This window comes from Oncorhynchus masou, chromosome 33 (assembly GCF_036934945.1).
Source record: "Oncorhynchus masou masou isolate Uvic2021 chromosome 33, UVic_Omas_1.1, whole genome shotgun sequence".
NCBI classification, from domain to species: domain Eukaryota; kingdom Metazoa; phylum Chordata; class Actinopteri; order Salmoniformes; family Salmonidae; genus Oncorhynchus; species Oncorhynchus masou.
In genome coordinates, this window is record NC_088244.1 from 34,948,211 (window position 1) to 34,967,247 (window position 19,037).

General features: G+C 45.8%; 1 protein-coding gene across 3 annotated transcripts in view; it reads left to right on the plus strand.

Annotated features, from left to right (window-relative positions):
• The window catches only part of acap3a (ArfGAP with coiled-coil, ankyrin repeat and PH domains 3a), a 75,813-nt gene that overhangs the window by 50,911 nt on the left and 5,865 nt on the right, over positions 1 to 19,037 (plus strand). For 2 of the 3 annotated variants that reach the window (XM_064957401.1, XM_064957400.1), the window contains exons 5-20: positions 632 to 690; positions 1,800 to 1,983; positions 2,833 to 2,877; positions 3,006 to 3,101; positions 3,555 to 3,629; positions 5,857 to 5,868; positions 14,317 to 14,432; positions 14,765 to 14,816; positions 15,271 to 15,371; positions 15,605 to 15,716; positions 15,925 to 16,133; positions 17,509 to 17,673; positions 17,796 to 18,013; positions 18,162 to 18,263; positions 18,403 to 18,495; positions 18,710 to 18,933. In XM_064957401.1, coding sequence (XP_064813473.1) covers positions 632 to 690; positions 1,800 to 1,983; positions 2,833 to 2,877; positions 3,006 to 3,101; positions 3,555 to 3,629; positions 5,857 to 5,868; positions 14,317 to 14,432; positions 14,765 to 14,816; positions 15,271 to 15,371; positions 15,605 to 15,716; positions 15,925 to 16,133; positions 17,509 to 17,673; positions 17,796 to 18,013; positions 18,162 to 18,263; positions 18,403 to 18,495; positions 18,710 to 18,933 — 1,863 coding nt within the window. Of the gene's footprint in view, positions 1 to 631; positions 691 to 1,799; positions 1,984 to 2,832; positions 2,878 to 3,005; positions 3,102 to 3,554; positions 3,630 to 5,856; positions 5,869 to 14,316; positions 14,433 to 14,764; positions 14,817 to 15,270; positions 15,372 to 15,604; positions 15,717 to 15,924; positions 16,134 to 17,508; positions 17,674 to 17,795; positions 18,014 to 18,161; positions 18,264 to 18,393; positions 18,496 to 18,709; positions 18,934 to 19,037 lie in introns of all 3 variants that reach the window. The other variant, XM_064957399.1, reaches the window with a different exon arrangement.

Genomic DNA, 19,037 nt, shown 5'->3' on the forward strand with positions numbered 1-19,037 from the left:
TCCCCGCCCTCCCTCTCTTCCTCCCTCCCTCTCTGCCCCAGTGACCTATTTTACTGCAGCCGCAGCGTGGCAGAAGCAATCAATGTGAATGTCCTCAGAAGAAGAGAGGAAAGGGGATGAGTTGCAGTGTAGTGTGTGTGTGTGTGTGTGTGTGTGTGTGTGTGTGTGTGTGTGTGTGTGTGAGTGTGAGTGTGTGTGTGTGTGTGTGTGTGTGTGTGTGTGTGTGTGTGTGTGTGTGTGTGTGTGTGTGTGTGTGTGTGTGTGTGTGTGTGTGTGTGTGTGTGTGTGTGTGTGTGTGTGTGTGTGTGTGTGTGTGGATGTCTGAGTGTGTTTGTGAGCACATGAATGTTATTCATCTCACCGTATTTGAATGCATGGAAAGGGTGATCTCAATTTTGTGTTGTTGTATTTGCAATTTTGCTTTGAATCAAATGAGAGTTCAAGTGTTCTAAAGGCAGTCCTTTATCGCCCCCTGTTGGTGGAGATCTTATTTTACTAACGGACCATCAACAGCCAGAAACCTCTCCGTATCTACGTTTGTGGGCACAAAATAAGTTACGTACCAGCTCAGAACATCTCGCTCCACAGTCCTGATTAAGACATGTTAATGGAAACTCATTTTGTGTTTCAGATTCTGTTCGATCAAGCCCAGAGATCTGTGAAGCAGCAGTTACACACCTTTGTGAAAGAGTAAGTTCAAGACAACTTCCTTCCGTTGTCTCATACTGTCTCCCCTGTATAGCGAGGTAGCTTGAGACGATCCCCTCCACCGCCCCTCGTTGTGTGGACTGGGACCTACCTGAGGGGAATGAAACTTGACTGATTTTTGATGTTAGTGCTCCGCGTCAGAGAACGGGAAGCAGACAAAAATATCCTGAGGCTCAGGGCCTTTTACCTGGGAAAGGTCAGGGGTCATGACCCTGCCCTTGTTGTCTTAACTACAACCTCCTGGGAAAACCCCTAGTTTGACAGCAGACTGAAACCACGGTTCAGGGATTTCTTACCCACTACCAATAGGAAGGTGAACTAGGATGATCTGGGTGGGAGAATCAGGAACATGTGTCAAACAAACTGAATTCTTCTTATTGAATCATCCAACCACAAACAGTGTTGCCATTTTCAACCATGTATTCAACACACCAGTCCTTAGTGAATCGTTCAATCATAATATTATACAGTATTGTCATTTTCAACCATGTAGAAGGCATCAGCATGCCTCAATTCGGCTGGCAGCGAGCCAACGAGTGTGTTCACATACTCCCTAAAAATACCTTTGCTTGAAAAAGTAGACAAAAGCGGCAATAGTACTTTTTGTCACTTTTGGGATACCGTAGCCAGTATCCACTTCCTCAAAATAGTCATAATTCTAACTCAAGAAATCTGCCATTAATTTAGAAGTTTGTGCCAAGAAGATCTTAGTCACACAATTTTACATCTTAAGATGTTTGGTGCAGTATATCTCAAAGAAGAAATGTGCATGACAACGAGACGTGTCTCATTGAATGACAACAAAGACTTTATTGAAGAACCCCTACAGTTGACCAATCATGGACAAAGGGGGCGTAAACTGGAGAGAGAGACATTTTGTGTGCCCGGAAACCCTTCCCGAAGTCCAAAACAAACAAAAGCATCCCAAAATGTTGTGACAATATATGCACAAACTCTTCTGAACTGCTTCGACTGGGAAGCAAGCAGACACATTTAATCCTGTTATCTGCTCAAGTAGAACTATAGAAATCACATGCGGTATCTGTTGTTCCTCGGACCCAATCTCAGTGTCCCCAATTTCTCATTCTCAGAGATGTCCGTAAATTCAAGGAGACCAAGAAGCACTTTGACCGTGTGCGTGAGGACTTGGAGATAGCCCAGGTGAAGAACGCCCAGGCTCCCAGGAGCAAACCTCACGAGGTGGAGGAGGCCACCGGTACACTCAGCATCACCAGGAAGTGCTTCAGACACCTGGCCCTCGACTACGTACTTCAGGTCAGCGATAGAGAACCGTAACCAGGGATATATGACGAGAGGAATTGAGACAGATGAGATACCTTTGAATTCTGTAGGTCTAGAATAGAATAAAATACCAATTGGATTAGTGATTTCACTGGCAGGCCCTTAAAGATGGTGGTACAGTAGCTATGGCATTGTACTCAGTTAGGAAATTGTAGTCACATATTGTGGTTCAACATGGTTTTAGCTCTGCATGCACACATGTTGTCTCCTCTCCACTCAGTCTCTCGACAGCTACTATGTCTATCTTTAGGAAACGAGAATTGATGTGGTGTGATCTCTGTGGCTCCCTCTGTCTGCAATATGTCTCCCGGCACTAACGTCCTCTCTGCTCTAATTTTGCAGTGTGTGTGTGTGTGTTTGTGACCCTGTGTGGTTTTAATTGGCTGAAGGCAGAGAAGGTCACGGTTGTGTCTGGAGATGTATTCTAGTGACCCCTCAAATGTAGCGCAAGATCTAATTTAGGTTTGCATCATTCATTAAGATAGCCAATGAGCTGAATGAATGTTTTTTTTCTTCTTAAATGCCAACATGATGACCATAATTGGCTCATATAAAGGTCATTGCAGTATCATGTTGATGTAATGTTATTTGGTTCGTAACATACATAAAAGCTGAGAGACAGGCAGGACTGCAGGACACATGCAGCACAGCTCTCTAGTGTCGTAAACGGTTGGTCACTGTTCTGACATCAGTGAAGTGTAACTATTGTCCACAAGAGGGAGATGTTTCGATGCATGGCAGTATCAGATCAGGCTGATTCTGGCGGAGTTGTAACATACCATATTACTACTCACTGTCACCCACTTCTCTCCCGTCCTGCAGATTAACGTCCTTCAAGCCAAGAAGAAGTTTGAGATCCTAGATGCTGTAAGTGCACTTAACGATCAGTCCCAACAACATGGAGTACAGCTCTGTAAAGTGTTTTGCCGTTGTTAAAAACATACCAATAATAGATTGCTTGTATATTCCTCTGTCTGTCTCTGTTTCCCCTGCAGATGCTGTCCTTCATGCATGCCCAGTACTCCCTCTTTCAGCAGGGCTACAACCTGCTGGATGAGATTGACCCCTACATGAAGAAGCTGGCTGCTGAGGTGAGCATCACTATGACCCTCACCGTCCTCATCCGGAGCCACGGCCAGCCTACAGCTTTGCTGTTCCGCCGGGCCCTAAACCCTGGTTCCTGATTGGTATTGGATTGGCTCCGATGGAAAATATCGACCCAGGCAGAGTTGCATCACCGATGCCCTGTCCGCTGTGCATTAGCCTGGTATCCTCTCACACGTCCAGCATGCAGAAGAGTGAGACAGACTCAATCAGACGCTTCGTGACAAAACATTGACCCCGCGCATGCCCCCCCCCCCCTCCCCTCCAAAAGTGTGGCAGTTCCGTCTCTGAGCTCCACTCTGTCTGACGGCTATTCCTTCACGTTGCCTCTGTTTAAAACGAGGCGCTTCTGTGGACATTCCTTGCCTTGGCCTCTTCTCTACCCACAAGTCTCAGCTATGTGATCAACGCCATGTGTGTTTTGTGAATCTTGTTTCCAGTTGGATCAGTTGGTGATTGACTCGGCCATGGAGAAGAGGGATATGGAACACAAGCACGCCACCGTACAGCAGAGGGTAAAGCAAGCAGCCATTTCACTCTTTCTGCCTCTCCTCTGGAAGTTACCCAGGGGTCTGGGGAATCTTGAGTTTGCTAGCCTGGTCCCATATCGTGTGTGCCATAGCCATGACTTCTCTATCGTTGCCATGCGCCGCGCATGTATGGCTTGATAGCACAGGAGGTTGGTGGCACCTTAAATTGGGGAGTACAGGCTTGTGTAAATGAACACAGAATGTATCTGCTGTCTTCTATTCTACTGTATCGTAGTCTGTGCCGCTCTGACGTTGCTCGTCCATATATTTATATATTCTTAATTCCATTCCTTTACTTAGATTTGTGTATATTGTGTGTATTGTTGTGAAATGGTCAGATATTACTTTCTAGATATTACTAAACTGTCGGGAGCTAGAAACACAAGCACTTCGCCACACCCGCAAAAACATCTGCGAACCGCGTGTATGTGACCGATAAAATGTGATTTGATTTGATCAAGTACATAAAACACATGGTTTGCAGGTGTTTGATGCCCGTCCGTTATGCACCGTTCTCCACTCAGCAGCCTCCTGTGCTTGATAACGATGGAAGAGTTGCAGGGGACAAGGGCTAGGATGGTCTTCTGTGAGTTGGCCATGTCTGTGTTGGGACTAGGCTGGGAGTTTGGCTGTGGTTTAGGAAACACATCAGAGCTCCCTCCAATCCTAAATTCACCACCTGGCTACTGTTATGACTGGGGGGATTAGGGAGGAGACTGGTCAGCGTTTGATTAGTCTGCCTCAGAAAGGCCAGTCGTTGGTTTAACCGTTAAACCAAGTGGAATTAAGTGTTTTTAAGAGGCTAATCCCAGTGTTGTCCAGTGTAAATAAGAATGTTCAGCAAATTCGGTGTATGCTAGGCGAGCTAATCATTGAGATTTGTGGCCCGAACTGTATGTTTTTTTTCTGACATTTGAAATGTGGGTTCTCTCCGTTCCGTACACGTTTACACAGGCGGCCCAATTCGAATATTTTTCCCCTACAAATTGGTCTTTTGACCAATCCGTTCAGCTCCGAAAGAGATTGGATGTGAAAAGAATTGATGTGATTGGTCAAAACACCCATTAGTGGAGAATAATATCCGAAACGGGGCTGCCTGTGTAAACGCAGCCTAGGAGTACAGAATGGAGAGAGACCACTTTTTTTTTTAAACAGACAGTTAGGGTGTAGACGTAATTCCTCTGATGTTATTTTAGTGCTTTAATGGATCATTTAGGTCTCAGATACAGGTCTTCTGTGCCATGCTATATTAGTGATACAAATGTACCCGTCTGCGGGCTGTCAGTTTGCTGTGAAACTGGCAGAAAACACACAGATACATTTGGGGCGAGTTGAAATTAGAAGGGGAAAAAAATTGGTGCCTGTCCTCCAACGTCTACGACGATTACCGTGGGTTGGCAAAGGCAGGCACAAACAGATCTGGGACCAGGCTAGTCCTGTTCTGGTTGTGAATGAATAATCCCTGGCTTGTTGAGTGGGACTTCCTGAGGTCCTCGCCATCTCCATATGAATGAGACACTGCAGTCTCCAGTCTCAGGGTACTGAGCCCCAGGAACAATACTTACTTACCTCAGGAAGGATCAGTGGCCATCTGTCCATCTGCCTATAGACAGCCAGGCAGACAGCCATGCAGACAGTCATGCAGGCAGCTAGACAGGCAGCCCTGGACACCCTATTTATCACCAGGCCACTGCCTGTAGTCTGGACACAGACAGAGAAACAGGAGGTGGCAGATTGGATAAGGGCCTAGCAGTTAAAAAAAAAATCTGTTTATGTCTGAAAATCAGTTATTTTCTTCTTCATGCAAGCGTCAAACTAACACACTCCATTGGAAAGTGGTAGTCTGTGAGCATGTTAGCCAGTGAGCATAATGTCAGCATCTGGTCACAAATAAAACGTAGGCTATGTTTTTATAGGGCTGGTCATTCTAAAGAGGAGCTCAAATATCAGGGACACTGTCTTCTAGAGTCAGATTATGAGATGCTGGAAGGCCAATAAATAGAATTATAATCTGAGGTACAAGGAAACAGTTGAGATTATTGTATTATCACCCCACAATTGGTCTCTGCTATGTCCTCTTGCGTGTTATAATGCTGCCCTCTCTCTCTCTTGTTCTCTCTCTCTCTTGTTCTCTCTCTCTCTTGTTCTCTCTCTCTCTCTCTCTCTCTTGTTCTCTCTCTCTCTCTAACCATGCTGCGATCTGCTCTACCAGACTCTCATGCAGGTGAGTACATTTTATACTTCACATGCTTGTTGTCTGCTTCTTGTGAGAGACTGATGCAGACGTACAGCACAGCTCAGAAGTGCCTCTGGAGAACATTAGCCAACCCCTTTGAAGTTATCTTAAGCACTAGTGTGCGGAGCTGCAGAGGCACACAACTGTACTCTGTGAATCATTTATATGACGCAATCAGATCCTCAGCGCGGACTGCTATCGGGCATAGCATAGGATAGTATAGCATATACAGCCGTTTGTTCTGTAGTGGATGGTTCTGTTCCCATGAGACTTCTCTTCTGTTCAGAAGTGTTCGGCCGAATGATTTTTTGGATGTTTTTTAGACTCCGAGGCAAAGAAAGGTTGAATCTTATTGATGGATATTTGTTCTTAATTTCATACTATTGGGAAATGTGTTTGTTATCACGCCACTTCAAGCATCACCTTCTTGCTCAGCTACGGCATTTGACAAATCAGTAGTGGCCTTATTACAATGGGCACCATTTTGTGTTGCCCTCCCCTCTCTGATGTCATACTCCGCTCTGAGCTGGTTAAATATCACAGGGATTTGATGGTCCTTCTAATCACATCTGGACATGAGCAATAACCCTTGTGTAAAGGTACATGGGACAATGGGGCATCCCTGATATTACCAGCAGAGAGATGAGAATAAAGTGCTGCCACCAAGTGTGACCGGAGCTCCTCTGGTAAACAGAGCAGAGAAAAGCCTGTAAATGTCAACCCTCTGTGAGGTCTTATTCATTTCTAACTGTGGGTTTAATAGAGGAATTCTGTCCTCGGCCAAGTTTGATCTCTCTAGCTCAACACTAATACGGTACCATCATTCTCTTCGATTATAATCACAGCCGTATATATCCCCCCCCCAAGCAGACACATCGATGGCTCTGAACGAACTTTATTTAACTCTTTGCAAACTGGAAACCATTTCTCCGGAGGCTGCATTCATCGTTGTTGGGGATTTTAACAAGGCTAATCTGAAAACAAGACTCCCTAAATTTTATCAGCATATCGATTGCGCAACCAGGGGCGGAAAAACCTTGGATCACTGTTACTCTAACTTCCGCGACGCATATAAGGCCCTGCCCCGCCCCCCTTTCGGAAAAGCTGACCACGACTCAATTTTGCTGATACCTGCCTACAGAAAAAAACGAAAAAAAGAAGCTCCCACGCTGAGGTCTGTCCAACGCTGGTCCGACCAAGCTGACTCCACACTCCAAGACTGCTTCCATCACGTGGACTGGGACATGTTTCGTATTGCGTCAAATAACAACATTGACGAATACGCTGATTCGGTGTGCGAGTTCATTAGAACGTGCATTGAAGATGTCGTTCCCATAGCAACGATTAAAACATTCCCTAACCAGAAACCTTGGATTGATGGCAGCATTCGCGTGAAACTGAAAGCGCGAACCACTGCTTTCAATCAGGGCAAGGTGTCTGGTAACATGACTGAATACAAACAATGCAGCTATTCCCTCCGTAAGGCTATCAAACAAGCTAAGCGTCAGTACAGAGACAAAGTAGAATCCCAATTCAACGGCTCAGACACAAGAGGCATGTGGCAGGGTCTACAGTCAATCACGGACTACAGGAAGAAACCCAGCCCAGTCACGGACCAGGATGTCTTGCTCCCAGGCAGACTAAATAACTTTTTGCCCGCTTTGAGGACAATACAGTGCCACTGTCACTGCCTGCAACGGAAAAATGCGGTCTCTCCTTCACTGCAGCCGAGGTGAGTAAAACATTTAAACGTGTTAACCCTCGCAAGGCTGCAGGCCCAGACGGCATCCCCAGCCGTGCCCTCAGAGCATGCGCAGACCAGCTGGCTGGTGTGTTTACGGACATATTCAATCAATCCCTATATCAGTCTGCTGTTCCCACATGCTTCAAGAGGGCCACCATTGTTGCTGTTCCCAAGAAAGCTAAGGTAACTGAGCTAAACGACTACCGCCCCGTAGCACTCACTTCCGTCATCATGAAGTGCTTTGAGAGACTAGTCAAGGACCATATCACCTCCACCCTACCTGACACCCTAGACCCACTCCAATTTGCTTACCGCTCAAATAGGTCCACAGACGATGCAATCTCAACCACACTGCACACTGCCCTAACCCATCTGGACAAGAGGAATACCTATGTGAGAATGCTGTTCATCGACTACAGCTCGGCATTCAACACCATAGTACCCTCCAAGCTCGTCATCAAGCTCGAGACCCTGGGTCTCGACCCCGCCCTGTGCAACTGGGTACTGGACTTCCTGACGGGCCGCCCCCAGGTGGTGAGGGTAGGTAACAACATCTCCTCCCCGCTGATCCTCAACACTGGGGCCCCACAAGGGTGCGTTCTGAGCCCTCTCCTGTACTCCCTGTTCACCCACGACTGCGTGGCCACGCACGCCTCCAACTCAATCATCAAGTTTGCGGACGACACAACAGTGGTAGGCTTGATTACCAACAACGACGAGACGGCCTACAGGGAGGAGGTGAGGGCCCTCGGAGTGTGGTGTCAGGAAAATAACCTCACACTCAACGTCAACAAAACTAAGGAGATGATTGTGGACTTCAGGAAACAGCAGAGGGAACACCCCTATCCACATCGATGGAACAGTAGTGGAGAGAGTAGCAAGTTTAAAGTTACTCGGCATACACATCACAGACAAACTGAATTGGTCCACTCACACAGACAGCATCGTGAAGAAGGCGCAGCAGCGCCTCTTCAACCTCAGGAGGCTGAAGAAATTCGGCTTGTCACCAAAAGCACTCACAAACTTCTACAGATGCACAATCGAGAGCATCCTGGCGGGCTGTATCACCGCCTGGTACGGCAACTGCTCCGCCCTCAACCGTAAGGCTCTCCAGAGGGTAGTGAGGTCTGCACAACCCATCACCGGGGGCAAACTACCTGCCCTCCAGGACACCTACACCACCCGATGTTACAGGAAAGCCATAAAGATCATCAAGGACATCAACCACCCGAGCCACTGCCTGTTCACCCCGCTATCATCCAGAAGGCGAGGTCAGTACAGGTGCATCAAAGCTGGGACCGAGAGACTGAAAAACAGCTTCTATCTCAAGGCCATCAGACTGTTAAACAGCCACCACTAACATTGAGTGGCTGCTGCCAACACACTGACACTGACTCAACTCCAGCCACTTTAATAATGGGAATTGAATGGGAAATGATGTAAATATATCACTAGCCACTTTAAACAATGCTACCTTATATAATGTTACTTACCCTACATTATTCATCTCATATGCATACGTATATACTGTACTCTATATCATCGACTGCATCCTTATGTAATACATGTATCACTAGCCACTTTAACTATGCCACTTTGTTTACATACTCATCTCATATGTATATACTGTACTCGATACCATCTACTGTATCTTGCCTATGCTGCTCTGTACCATCACTCATTCATATATCCTTATGTACATATTCTTTATCCCCTTACACTGTGTATAAGACAGTAGTTTAGGAATTGTTAGTTAGATTACTTGTTGGTTATTACTGCATTGTCGGAACTAGAAGCACAAGCATTTCGCTACACTCGCATTAACATCTGCTAACGATGTGTATGTGACAAATAAATTTGATTTGATTTGATTTGATCACAACATTCTGGGCTACTGTTCCTCTAGCACACAGCTTGTTAATGAATTAGGCTGAAAAAAAAAAAAATATATATATATATATATATACATTTTGATCATTAAAAAAAACTTTTCAGTACTTTAATATTCAAGATTTCAGGAGTCCTGAGGTTTCTATACACAATCTCATTTATAATTGAGGCTTTTACCAGCATTAGCAGTATAGTGCAGGATTGCGATTTCAAAGACTTAATCGGCTAATTTGCCTGTAAAGGTCGTGGTTAGGGGAATGAGAATGTGGGAGTTCTTTTTCACCAGTGTTGTACAGTGTCCACGCACTCAAGATGGGCTCGGTTCCATGGTAACTGTTTCTCGTGGCAACAGCGAAGGGAGAGCTAAATAAACCAGGTGGGGCTCCGGATTAGGTCAGACAGGCTGTTGTGTTGTGGGTGGGGCTGAGGCTAGGGCTGGTAAGGCAAGGTGCCAGGTTAGTCAGTGGTAGATGACACCTCGGGTATGAGGGGACAAGAGGATCCTTGCTGGCTGCAGACAATAGTGGTGTAGTATGTCACTGCAGACAGAATGGCTAATCAGTGCCACCAACTGTCCTGTCCTGGCCAGGGCCCATGTGGCAAAGAGTGAGGGGGCATATGTGTCTCAGAGGGGTTTGGTAAAATGCGGAAGACACATTTCAGTTGAATGCCTTCAGTTGTACAACCGACTAGGTATCCCCCCTTTCCCTTTACCAGGTGGATGAGATATCAGGACGTTCCTCCCCAGTCCAGTTTAGTTTAGTATAGTCAACTTTAGCGTGTTCTTGCCTCATTTAACGTGCGCCTCGGCTGATCCTGATCAAAATCTCTGTCTTGTAGTATCTATGTGTATTGTTTATCAGCTGCATGAAGTAGGCCACACACACCGCTGTGATTGCTGCTGCGACTGGGCCGTTAAATGGCATATGTACTGCTGAGGTGAATGAGTACATGGACATTAATAAGTAACCGTTGTAAAAAGTGGCAAGTTATTTCTGTGTAAACTGTCTCAAATGGCTTAGGGCAAGAACACACTCAGGAGGCTAAAGGGCACATTTTATTACCCCTTCAGCCGCTAACTGCCACTCCTTGATAGTCCTGGAATTCTCTCCCCTGAAGTCGTATTTGGAACGATATCAGAGAGGGGTTTTCCAAGGGAACTTAGCACATACTTAACCAAGGGATCCTGAGATGCTCATGATGAGAATGAGATCTTAATATCTTACACACATTTCAGTCAAGCAGAGTCTCTCTCTATCCAATATCCAAGGGAGGAGTAATGGCAGAGTACATCAATAGTGGGCCTTGTTGTCGGTCCAGAGGAAAGCCTGTGGAGAGTCGGACACCCACGTTGCTTTGCTCTGACCGATGGAGACCCGGAGCTTTGATATTGGAGAGTGTTGAGGGGTTCCTTCTCAAAGTTACATAAATGTGTTGTTAGTTTGCCCTATAACTTCTTCGAATGGAGAGCAAAACATTGTCATAAGCCCTCCACAGCTCTGTACTCAGTAGCCTCTGACCTCTGCCCTCTGTGGAACATGGCTGCTGGAATTAACGCTTTTCACCTGCATCCAACATCCATTCAACATCCATGCATCATCCATTCTAGTCTCCTTTCAATAATTGACTTATCAAATAAAGCACAGATGGGATTGCACCAGTAAATAGTTAGATTCCTTTTGAGTTATCTGCACCTACTAATTGGTGTAATATGTCTGACCAGAGCCATGACACACAACTCTATGTCTGACTATCTCACAGGCTGCTGTTGTCCCTTCCACGTCCTTTCACATTCCACAGCTCCCAATCCCCCTCATCTGGCACAGCTCTGCTGCTGCCGCCCTCCAAAACAAGGATCAGCTCATATAACCTACGTTTAAGTTTATGGGGACACAACAAAGCTCTAACAGTAAATAAATAAATGAAAAGTAGCCTTTATTGTGAACCATTTGGTGTCTCTTGTTTTTTTAACACGGTGGCCCACTTGACTACATTGCTAACAAGATGCTCTGCTTCTATTCTTGTTGAATTATTGAACTGCCAGTCATTTCCCCTCTGCATGATGCCAGATCATGAATAATGAATGGCCTTTATTGTTGGTTAGCTTGCATACAGGAAATATTTGCTTCCCTTTTTCATAACATGTGTTGGGTTACTCTAAGGGCATTATGTTTATGGTAAGGACAAACGTTCGTGAAGGGTACTGGACTAATTGATAAGTGCATGTTTGTGTAGACTACACTATATGGTAAATGTGCTGCTACTGACATGTTTTCTGTAGTGGCTTGCAATTTAGTTAGTTTACTCTTTGTTCGGGTCGATGGCAAAGTCTCAGCTTCTCAGTGGTGATTGCTTGATTAACTGGGCTGGTTGCCAGATGGAATCATAGGGACGCGGGCCAGGTTCCATTTATTGCGCGCTGCAGAACACTCACGGTGTCCGAGTGTTGAGGAGTCGTAAAAGTGTCCAACCAGCGCAGCCTGGATTCTGGTGTCATTTTAACAAACTGCACGTCTTTGGGTCGAGAGCGACTGAAGGCAACTCTGATTTGGAAGTTCGACGTTCCGCGAATAAACTAGCAGCTGTATGATAATAAGATCTAATCCAAAGACCCACACAGTGACGGCAGCAGGCAGGTGCTATTGTGGAGCGCGCACATGTCTGTGTAGGGTAGTTATTCACGATGCGGTACTAACAGTCCCAGAATTGTTCAGCGATCAGAGGACTTAACGTTTCGTTTGCAGCTCGACAGCGATGCCTATTCACTGAGCATTTGATTAGAGTTCCTAGATTTTCTGTTATATTTTGGTTTGCCTATTTACATGTCCAATGCTGGATAATTTAAAACGTTTGAAAATGAAGATATTTGGACGGTTGGACCACACTCTGGTGGGTTGAGCTTTATTTTGTAGTGTATTAATCATTTTATTGTATTATTCTACTTTGTATTGTTTGGATTGCATTTGCATTATGTTGCTTTATGGAGAGTTGACCTTTTGTGAAGAGAGGAGACCCATAATTTGAATACGGATATTTTTTTGTGTCATGAAAATATGACTTTTTCATTTGTGTCATGGAGTATTGAACAGCATATTTAGAAATAGGCTAGTTTATGGTCAACAGCAACACATTGTAAGATCAGACTGTAACAACAAATTGTCGTAGTTGTATCATTCAAACATGGAGTGACTAGTAGTTAATGGCGTGCTGCCCTGCTCAGTGCTGCTAATACCCCGTTATGAAACTCAACTGATCACAGTGTCGGATGAGATCTGACTGTGTGCACCGTCACTGGCGTTCGTTTATCTAGGTCAGCTATGGAGCTATTCTGAATCTTCCTAAAAGAAAGAAACGACAGATTGGACAGTCGTCAAACCTTCACCGTTTTATTGCTTTTCATTAGAGAACTCATTTATTCAGATGGAACTTGACCACGATGGGAAGATTGTGTTCAATAGGTTGTTTGTGTATTTGTCATGAAAAAGAACCCAAACTGAAGCTAGATCAATGTTCTGTACCTATTCACCTGTCCATGGGTGAGTGTCACGGGCTGAGTGTTTCAGGACATCAAATGATTCTAATCTCATACCTATTCTTTCTTTCTTATTCTTTCTTAATACTTGATTCTTTCTTAACATTGGAGCGGCAGGGTTTCCTAGTGGTTAGAGCATTGGACTAGTAACCGAAAGGTTGCAAGTTCAAATCCCCGACCTGACAAATCTGTTTTGCCCCTGAACAGGCAGTTAACCCACTGTTCCTAGGCTGTCATTGAAAATAAGAATTTGTTCTTAACTGACTTGCCTAGTTAAATAAAGGTATAAAAAAATTGTCTCACAGTGGACCTCCATATTCCTTCTCTGAGAACTCTTTCATCAGGACTATTCGTTAATGAGACAATTGTGTCTTGGCAGAGGAAGCTTTACCATTGTGATGTAATGTGGTTAATGGGCCAGGCCAGGCACTAAAATGTTTCTTTATTTCTGTTGAAGGCATGGTTTTGTACATGTTGGTCTGTGTTGTGAGACATGCCTTTATTTCAAGAAGGATGCACATCCGAGCTACTACTTTCTAAATTAAACCAAATGACTGTCTGACTTGGCACAACGATTCATGATTCCGCTGAGACTTGAGCCGACGGACTGCACTAGGACACTGAACCTCAAGTAGCTGCCTTTCAGTGTGTAGTTGGTGTAAATGAAGAATCTGTGAAAAGGGTAGGGGGGTGGTAGTAATTATCTTCAGCCAGAAGATGCTTACACAACCATTTGCGTCACAGTGAACATCTCAGATGGGAGTTCCTAAAGGGCACAGTGAATCGCTCTGTGAGGATGCATGGCACACTTTTCCCATCACATGCGCGCACACACGTGAATTGTGTTAACATGACTGCATAATTTTATGCATCTTTCATGGAGGGCTTATATCACATCCTGATCTTATGCGATGTCATAGTTCAACAAAGCGCAGAAGAGACTCCATTTTAGTGGTTCTCAAACCTCTCCTTTGGATCCCCTAGACTTTTCACAATCTTGTTGTAGCCCTGAACTATCTCACCGGATTCCCCTTTTTATAAAGGGATTGTTGAAGAGTTGACCAATTGAATCTGGCGTACCAGCTCTGGAATCGATCAAAGACATGGAACGGCTAGGGTCCCGAAGAGGAGTTTGAGAACCACTGCTTCAGTCACTGTCCCTCTCAAATGCGTTCCCTCACTGATCAGTGAAATACCCTCATTTTTTCCTATGTTGAGTGGCCAGAGGGTTAACTTGGGGTCCCCTTTTTGTCTCTCTCAACTCTGACAGGACTTCTCGTATGACGACTCAAAGGTGGAGTTGTTCAACGTGGACGCTCCCAATGGCGTGGTCATGGAGGGGTACCTGTTCAAGAGGGCCAGCAATGCTTTCAAGACCTGGAACCGGTAACTAGATGACTGACGAGTAGCCATCACTAAACCAGCCACACTCTGGCTTCAAATCTATATATGCAGTATGACAGTAATCCTGTTGATTTGGTCTCTACCTTGGCAATGGTATGTTTTGTGGATATTGTATAGGATATCAAGACATACCATAGGGTACTAAAGAAATACAGTCTATTCACTAGGAAACCAATGGCCATACTTGCTAGCATTGAGTTACCTTGGTTAGAGAGATATCCCCATCGCAGGACATAGTGGAGATCTATAATATATACTGTCTGTAGAAACATATCCATTTAACATCCATCTGTTATTCATTTCTTGTTTTTCAGGCGGTGGTTTTCCATCCAGAACAGTCAGCTGGTCTATCAGAAGAAGCTGAAGGCTAGTCCACATAACCACCAACTATCATCTTTATAGGTCCCTGGGGGGGGGGGTTGAGTGCAACTTTAATGGGGTATAGAGCTGCTCTGAAAGTCACAGTGATCTACATTGGCGAAACGCAACCCTCCCTCATTTAACACTGACTGCATTAGGGCAGAGGACCGTTACAGGATACTCCTCAAGAGTCCTGTCCAAAGACAGCGATGGATGGCTGTGTGTGTTCACCCCATCCTCCGGCCTTACATCGACCCTCACATGACTCCATAGTGGGATATAGAATGTGAGCGTCAGTGTACTCGTATGCACATTGGCTCAAAAGGGGAAAGGTGCTCAACTTGGGAATCCAAACGACATGTCTTACTTTACTCCAGGACACATTGGACATAATGTTGGTGTGATGAATAATTGAACTGATTTGACTAACCGGGCCTTATTCACTGTTACTGACCAATAGGATTCCCTGACGGTGGTGGTGGAGGACCTCAGGCTTTGCTCTGTCAAGCCCTGTGAGGACATCGAGAGGAGGTTCTGCTTCGAGGTTGTCTCCCCCACCAAGTATGTTCTTCTTCGTGTCCTTCTATTCAGGAATGAACTGTAAACTCAATTCACCTTTGTTCCAAGGGATTTGTCTTACACATGCATTCAATTTATTTAAATCCCTTGATTTAAAATGTCCAATAAGATTTCTTCTAAATCATTCGCCTCCTTCTAAGAGGGCCAAGGGGCTATCGTTTTGTACTGTTGAGAGACTGTGTGTTGTAATATGGGGCTGTCTTTCCATTCTACAGGAGCTGTATGCTCCAAGCGGAGTCGGACAAGCTTCGGCTAGCCTGGATCCAAGCAGTGCAGGCCAGCATTGCGTCGGCATACAGGGAGAGCCCAGACTACCATTATGTCGAGGTCAGTTGGTCCATCTATCGTAAACATAACTGTCAAACAAACAATGATTTTTCTCACCACGACACGTCATTTATAAGCTTATATGCTTGCATGAAGTGATAGTCATTTGTGAGCTATCTAAAATCAAGAGTCTCATGCCTCAAGAGAATGATTGCATGCCTCTGTTATGCTCCGTTTGCCATGTGCGCGTGTCTCGTCTCACCACTAGCGCCTGGACAGGACCGCCTCGCCGTCTGTCAGCAGTATCGACTCGGCCAGTGAGCCTCGGGAGCGTAGCATGAGGGGGGAGAGTATTCTGCACCGCATCCAGTGTCTCCCGGGCAACGAGTATTGCTGTGACTGTGGCCAGGCTGACCCGCGCTGGGCCTCCATCAACCTGGGCATCCTGCTTTGCATCGAGTGCTCCGGCATCCACAGGTAATGTCAGTTTGAATAGAGGCCAGGGCATCCTGCTCTGGCATCCACAGGCACTGTGTCTGGATGGACTGGAGACAACTGAGTCACCTCAGTTTATATAGAGCATAATAAAAGCTATAGTCTTACGAGTTATATTCTAAATATATTAGCTCAAAAAGTATAGCTCTATTTTAGCTAGTATAAGTTTAGTATAGCTAGCTTGGCCTGCCGAGAGCGACTACATAAAGGCATACGACACTGGCCACGCATACTGTTGTATGGTCTACTCTAGACCTAAGCTCCTTTTGGGTGTAGATCAATGGATGTAATGTAGTAGCAGCAGATTGTAGCGTAGGGCAAGGGGTCATTTTAAGGGGTCACTTGTGACTGTTTCAGACCATGTTTCTTACCATGTGCTGGTCTCTTGGCTCTGAGAATATGAAAGAGTCCCAATGACCAAAAGGGTGCCTTAGCCTTACCTTGTCATCTGCTAGTATTGGGCACGTTCTGGGTATACTATGCGGCTAGGCTGCTTAACTCTACTTATGGGATCACGCTGTGTTTGATTGGGAGAGCTCATTGAGTGAGTAGACAGGATGGGAGTTAGACGATAAGCACCACAGCACTGAGACACTGAATATAATGGCATCCCTTTAATGGTGAAAGTACGCAATTGTCGACTAACCGGGCCAAAGCAAGCCGAAGATTCCTGTCTAATACCCGTCTGTCCTTAATACTGTGTCTCTGTTGACTCCAGAACTGCATTCATCATAGCTGTACCCCGCCAGGGTATTTGTTAAGCATGAGGCTAGATGGGGAAAGTTTTCCTCCATTTACGGTTTACTGCAGAGATGCAGCAATTATCAACGCTTATGTAATCACCACCTCCTCTGGACCATCTGCTGAATATTCATGATCTGTTTCTCTCAGAGCCTGTCTTCTCACAGTGCTGAGGTGAGATCACATGAGGTTTCCCATTAGCGTGGCGGAGGGATACAGAGACACTATCTCACACAGTGTTTATTTTTGGCATGCAGCGCAGCAGTTGCCTGGATACCAAAAGGTTTTGTTTGTGGAGCGGAGATTTGCATGACATTGAGGGCAGCTACTCTGTTTCCAAGGGGATAACGCCCGTGTGATTTGAAACCCCCTACTGCAGCTTTTCAACTGTCATGGAGCTTCCTGTGTTGCTTATTAGGGGAGGCTATTACGTATGCCTTCTTAATGTTGTTATAAGCAAAGCAAGGGTGAAGAGAAAAATATGTGCGTCGTGTTGTTAGCAACACTAACTTCAAATGCTTCTTACCCAATAATAATTCTAGCTGCGGAACTTGAAGACATACAGGATTCAAATGCCATCACGTTAAGACTAGTTGTGTCTCGGTCTCTGTTGCAGGAGTTTGGGGGTTCACTGCTCCAAGGTGCGCTCTCTAACGTTGGACTCATGGGAACCTGAGTTACTCAAGTTAATGTGCGAGCTGGGAAACAGTGTCATCAACCACATCTATGAGGGAGCATGTGAGGAGCAGGGCCTGAAGAAACCAGGGCCCTCAAGTTCCAGGTAAGAACTGCCACACCCTATTCAAATGGAGACTGGGAATGTCCTCTGAGCAACTGTGTATATTTGATGGTTAGATGCTAGGGTCATTGTGATCAATCAATATTCCATGCTATCTTCTGCAGGCAAGAGAAGGAGGCGTGGATCAAATCTAAGTACGTGGAGAAGAAGTTCCTGAAGAAGTTGGGGGCCACCGAGGTGCTGGTGAACGGCGGGCGAAAGTCAGCGCGCCGGTGGAGTGTGAAGAAGTGCCGGAGACACAACAGTGCCACCACAGTGCCCAAGACCCGACGAAAATATCGCCAGGAGCTTGGTAGCGCCTCCCCTGCCACCCTCTCCTCAGGTACTCTAATTGCTCTCCTGCCACTTTCGAAAGGATACCTTATTTCTTTGTATTCGTTATTCCCCATGGTGCTAAACCATCCGATGACAATGACAACCCAGTACATAAGACATTTAACATTTACACATTCCCTCCTTGTGCTTAACAGCGGCTTCAGCTCTAGAGAGGAAGTTCCGGCGAGAGTCACTGTTTTGTCCAGATGAGCTGGACAATCTCTTCTCTTACTTCGACACGGGATCTGGGCCTCGTAGTAAGTTACCTACCCGTCTAATATACAAACACTACACCCTAAACCACAGAGATACTTGAATCCTTTATGTGGTGTGTAAAATTAAATAACTAGAAGCAACGCTAACGTGCCCATGGCTTGGCTCCTATTGGCCCTGCAGGTCTGAGCAGTGACAGTGGCCTGGGGGGCAGTACAGACGGCAGCACAGACATCCTAGTGTTCGGCTCAGTGGTGGACAGTGTCACAGAGGAGGGTAAGAGAAACCCATACGGGTAACTGATGGAATGGGGAAAAAAATGTGTAACGTATGTTCAGCCATCGTTTTGAAATGCCATTTTCAGAAAACCTGACAATTGATCTCAATCATCCTTAATTGCCCTTGAGGGGATAAATAAAGTTGTATTGAATCCTAGTTGTCGCGGTTGTTGTTCTGGTTTTGTACCTCTGCTGCTTCGGTCTCTCCGCAGAGCGTGAGGTGTCAGAGGACTCTAGCGGAGAGGCTGAGATGGAGCCTGAGACCCAGTCGGACCCAGAGGATGGGCGTGAGCTCCACCCTGGGGCGCTGCTCTACAAGGCCTCCCAGGCACGCAACCTGCCCGTCATGGCCGAGGCGCTGGCCCACGGGGCTGAGGTCAACTCCGTCAACGACGAGGATGATGGCAAGAGCCCACTCATACAGGCTGTGATTGGGGTGAGCCATTGTAATAACAGGCAGGCTTGTTCTTAGTACACTGGCAAAGGCAGTCCTTGTCGTTCACGATGAATAGCGCTGGAGGCATCTTGCTGAAATATTCT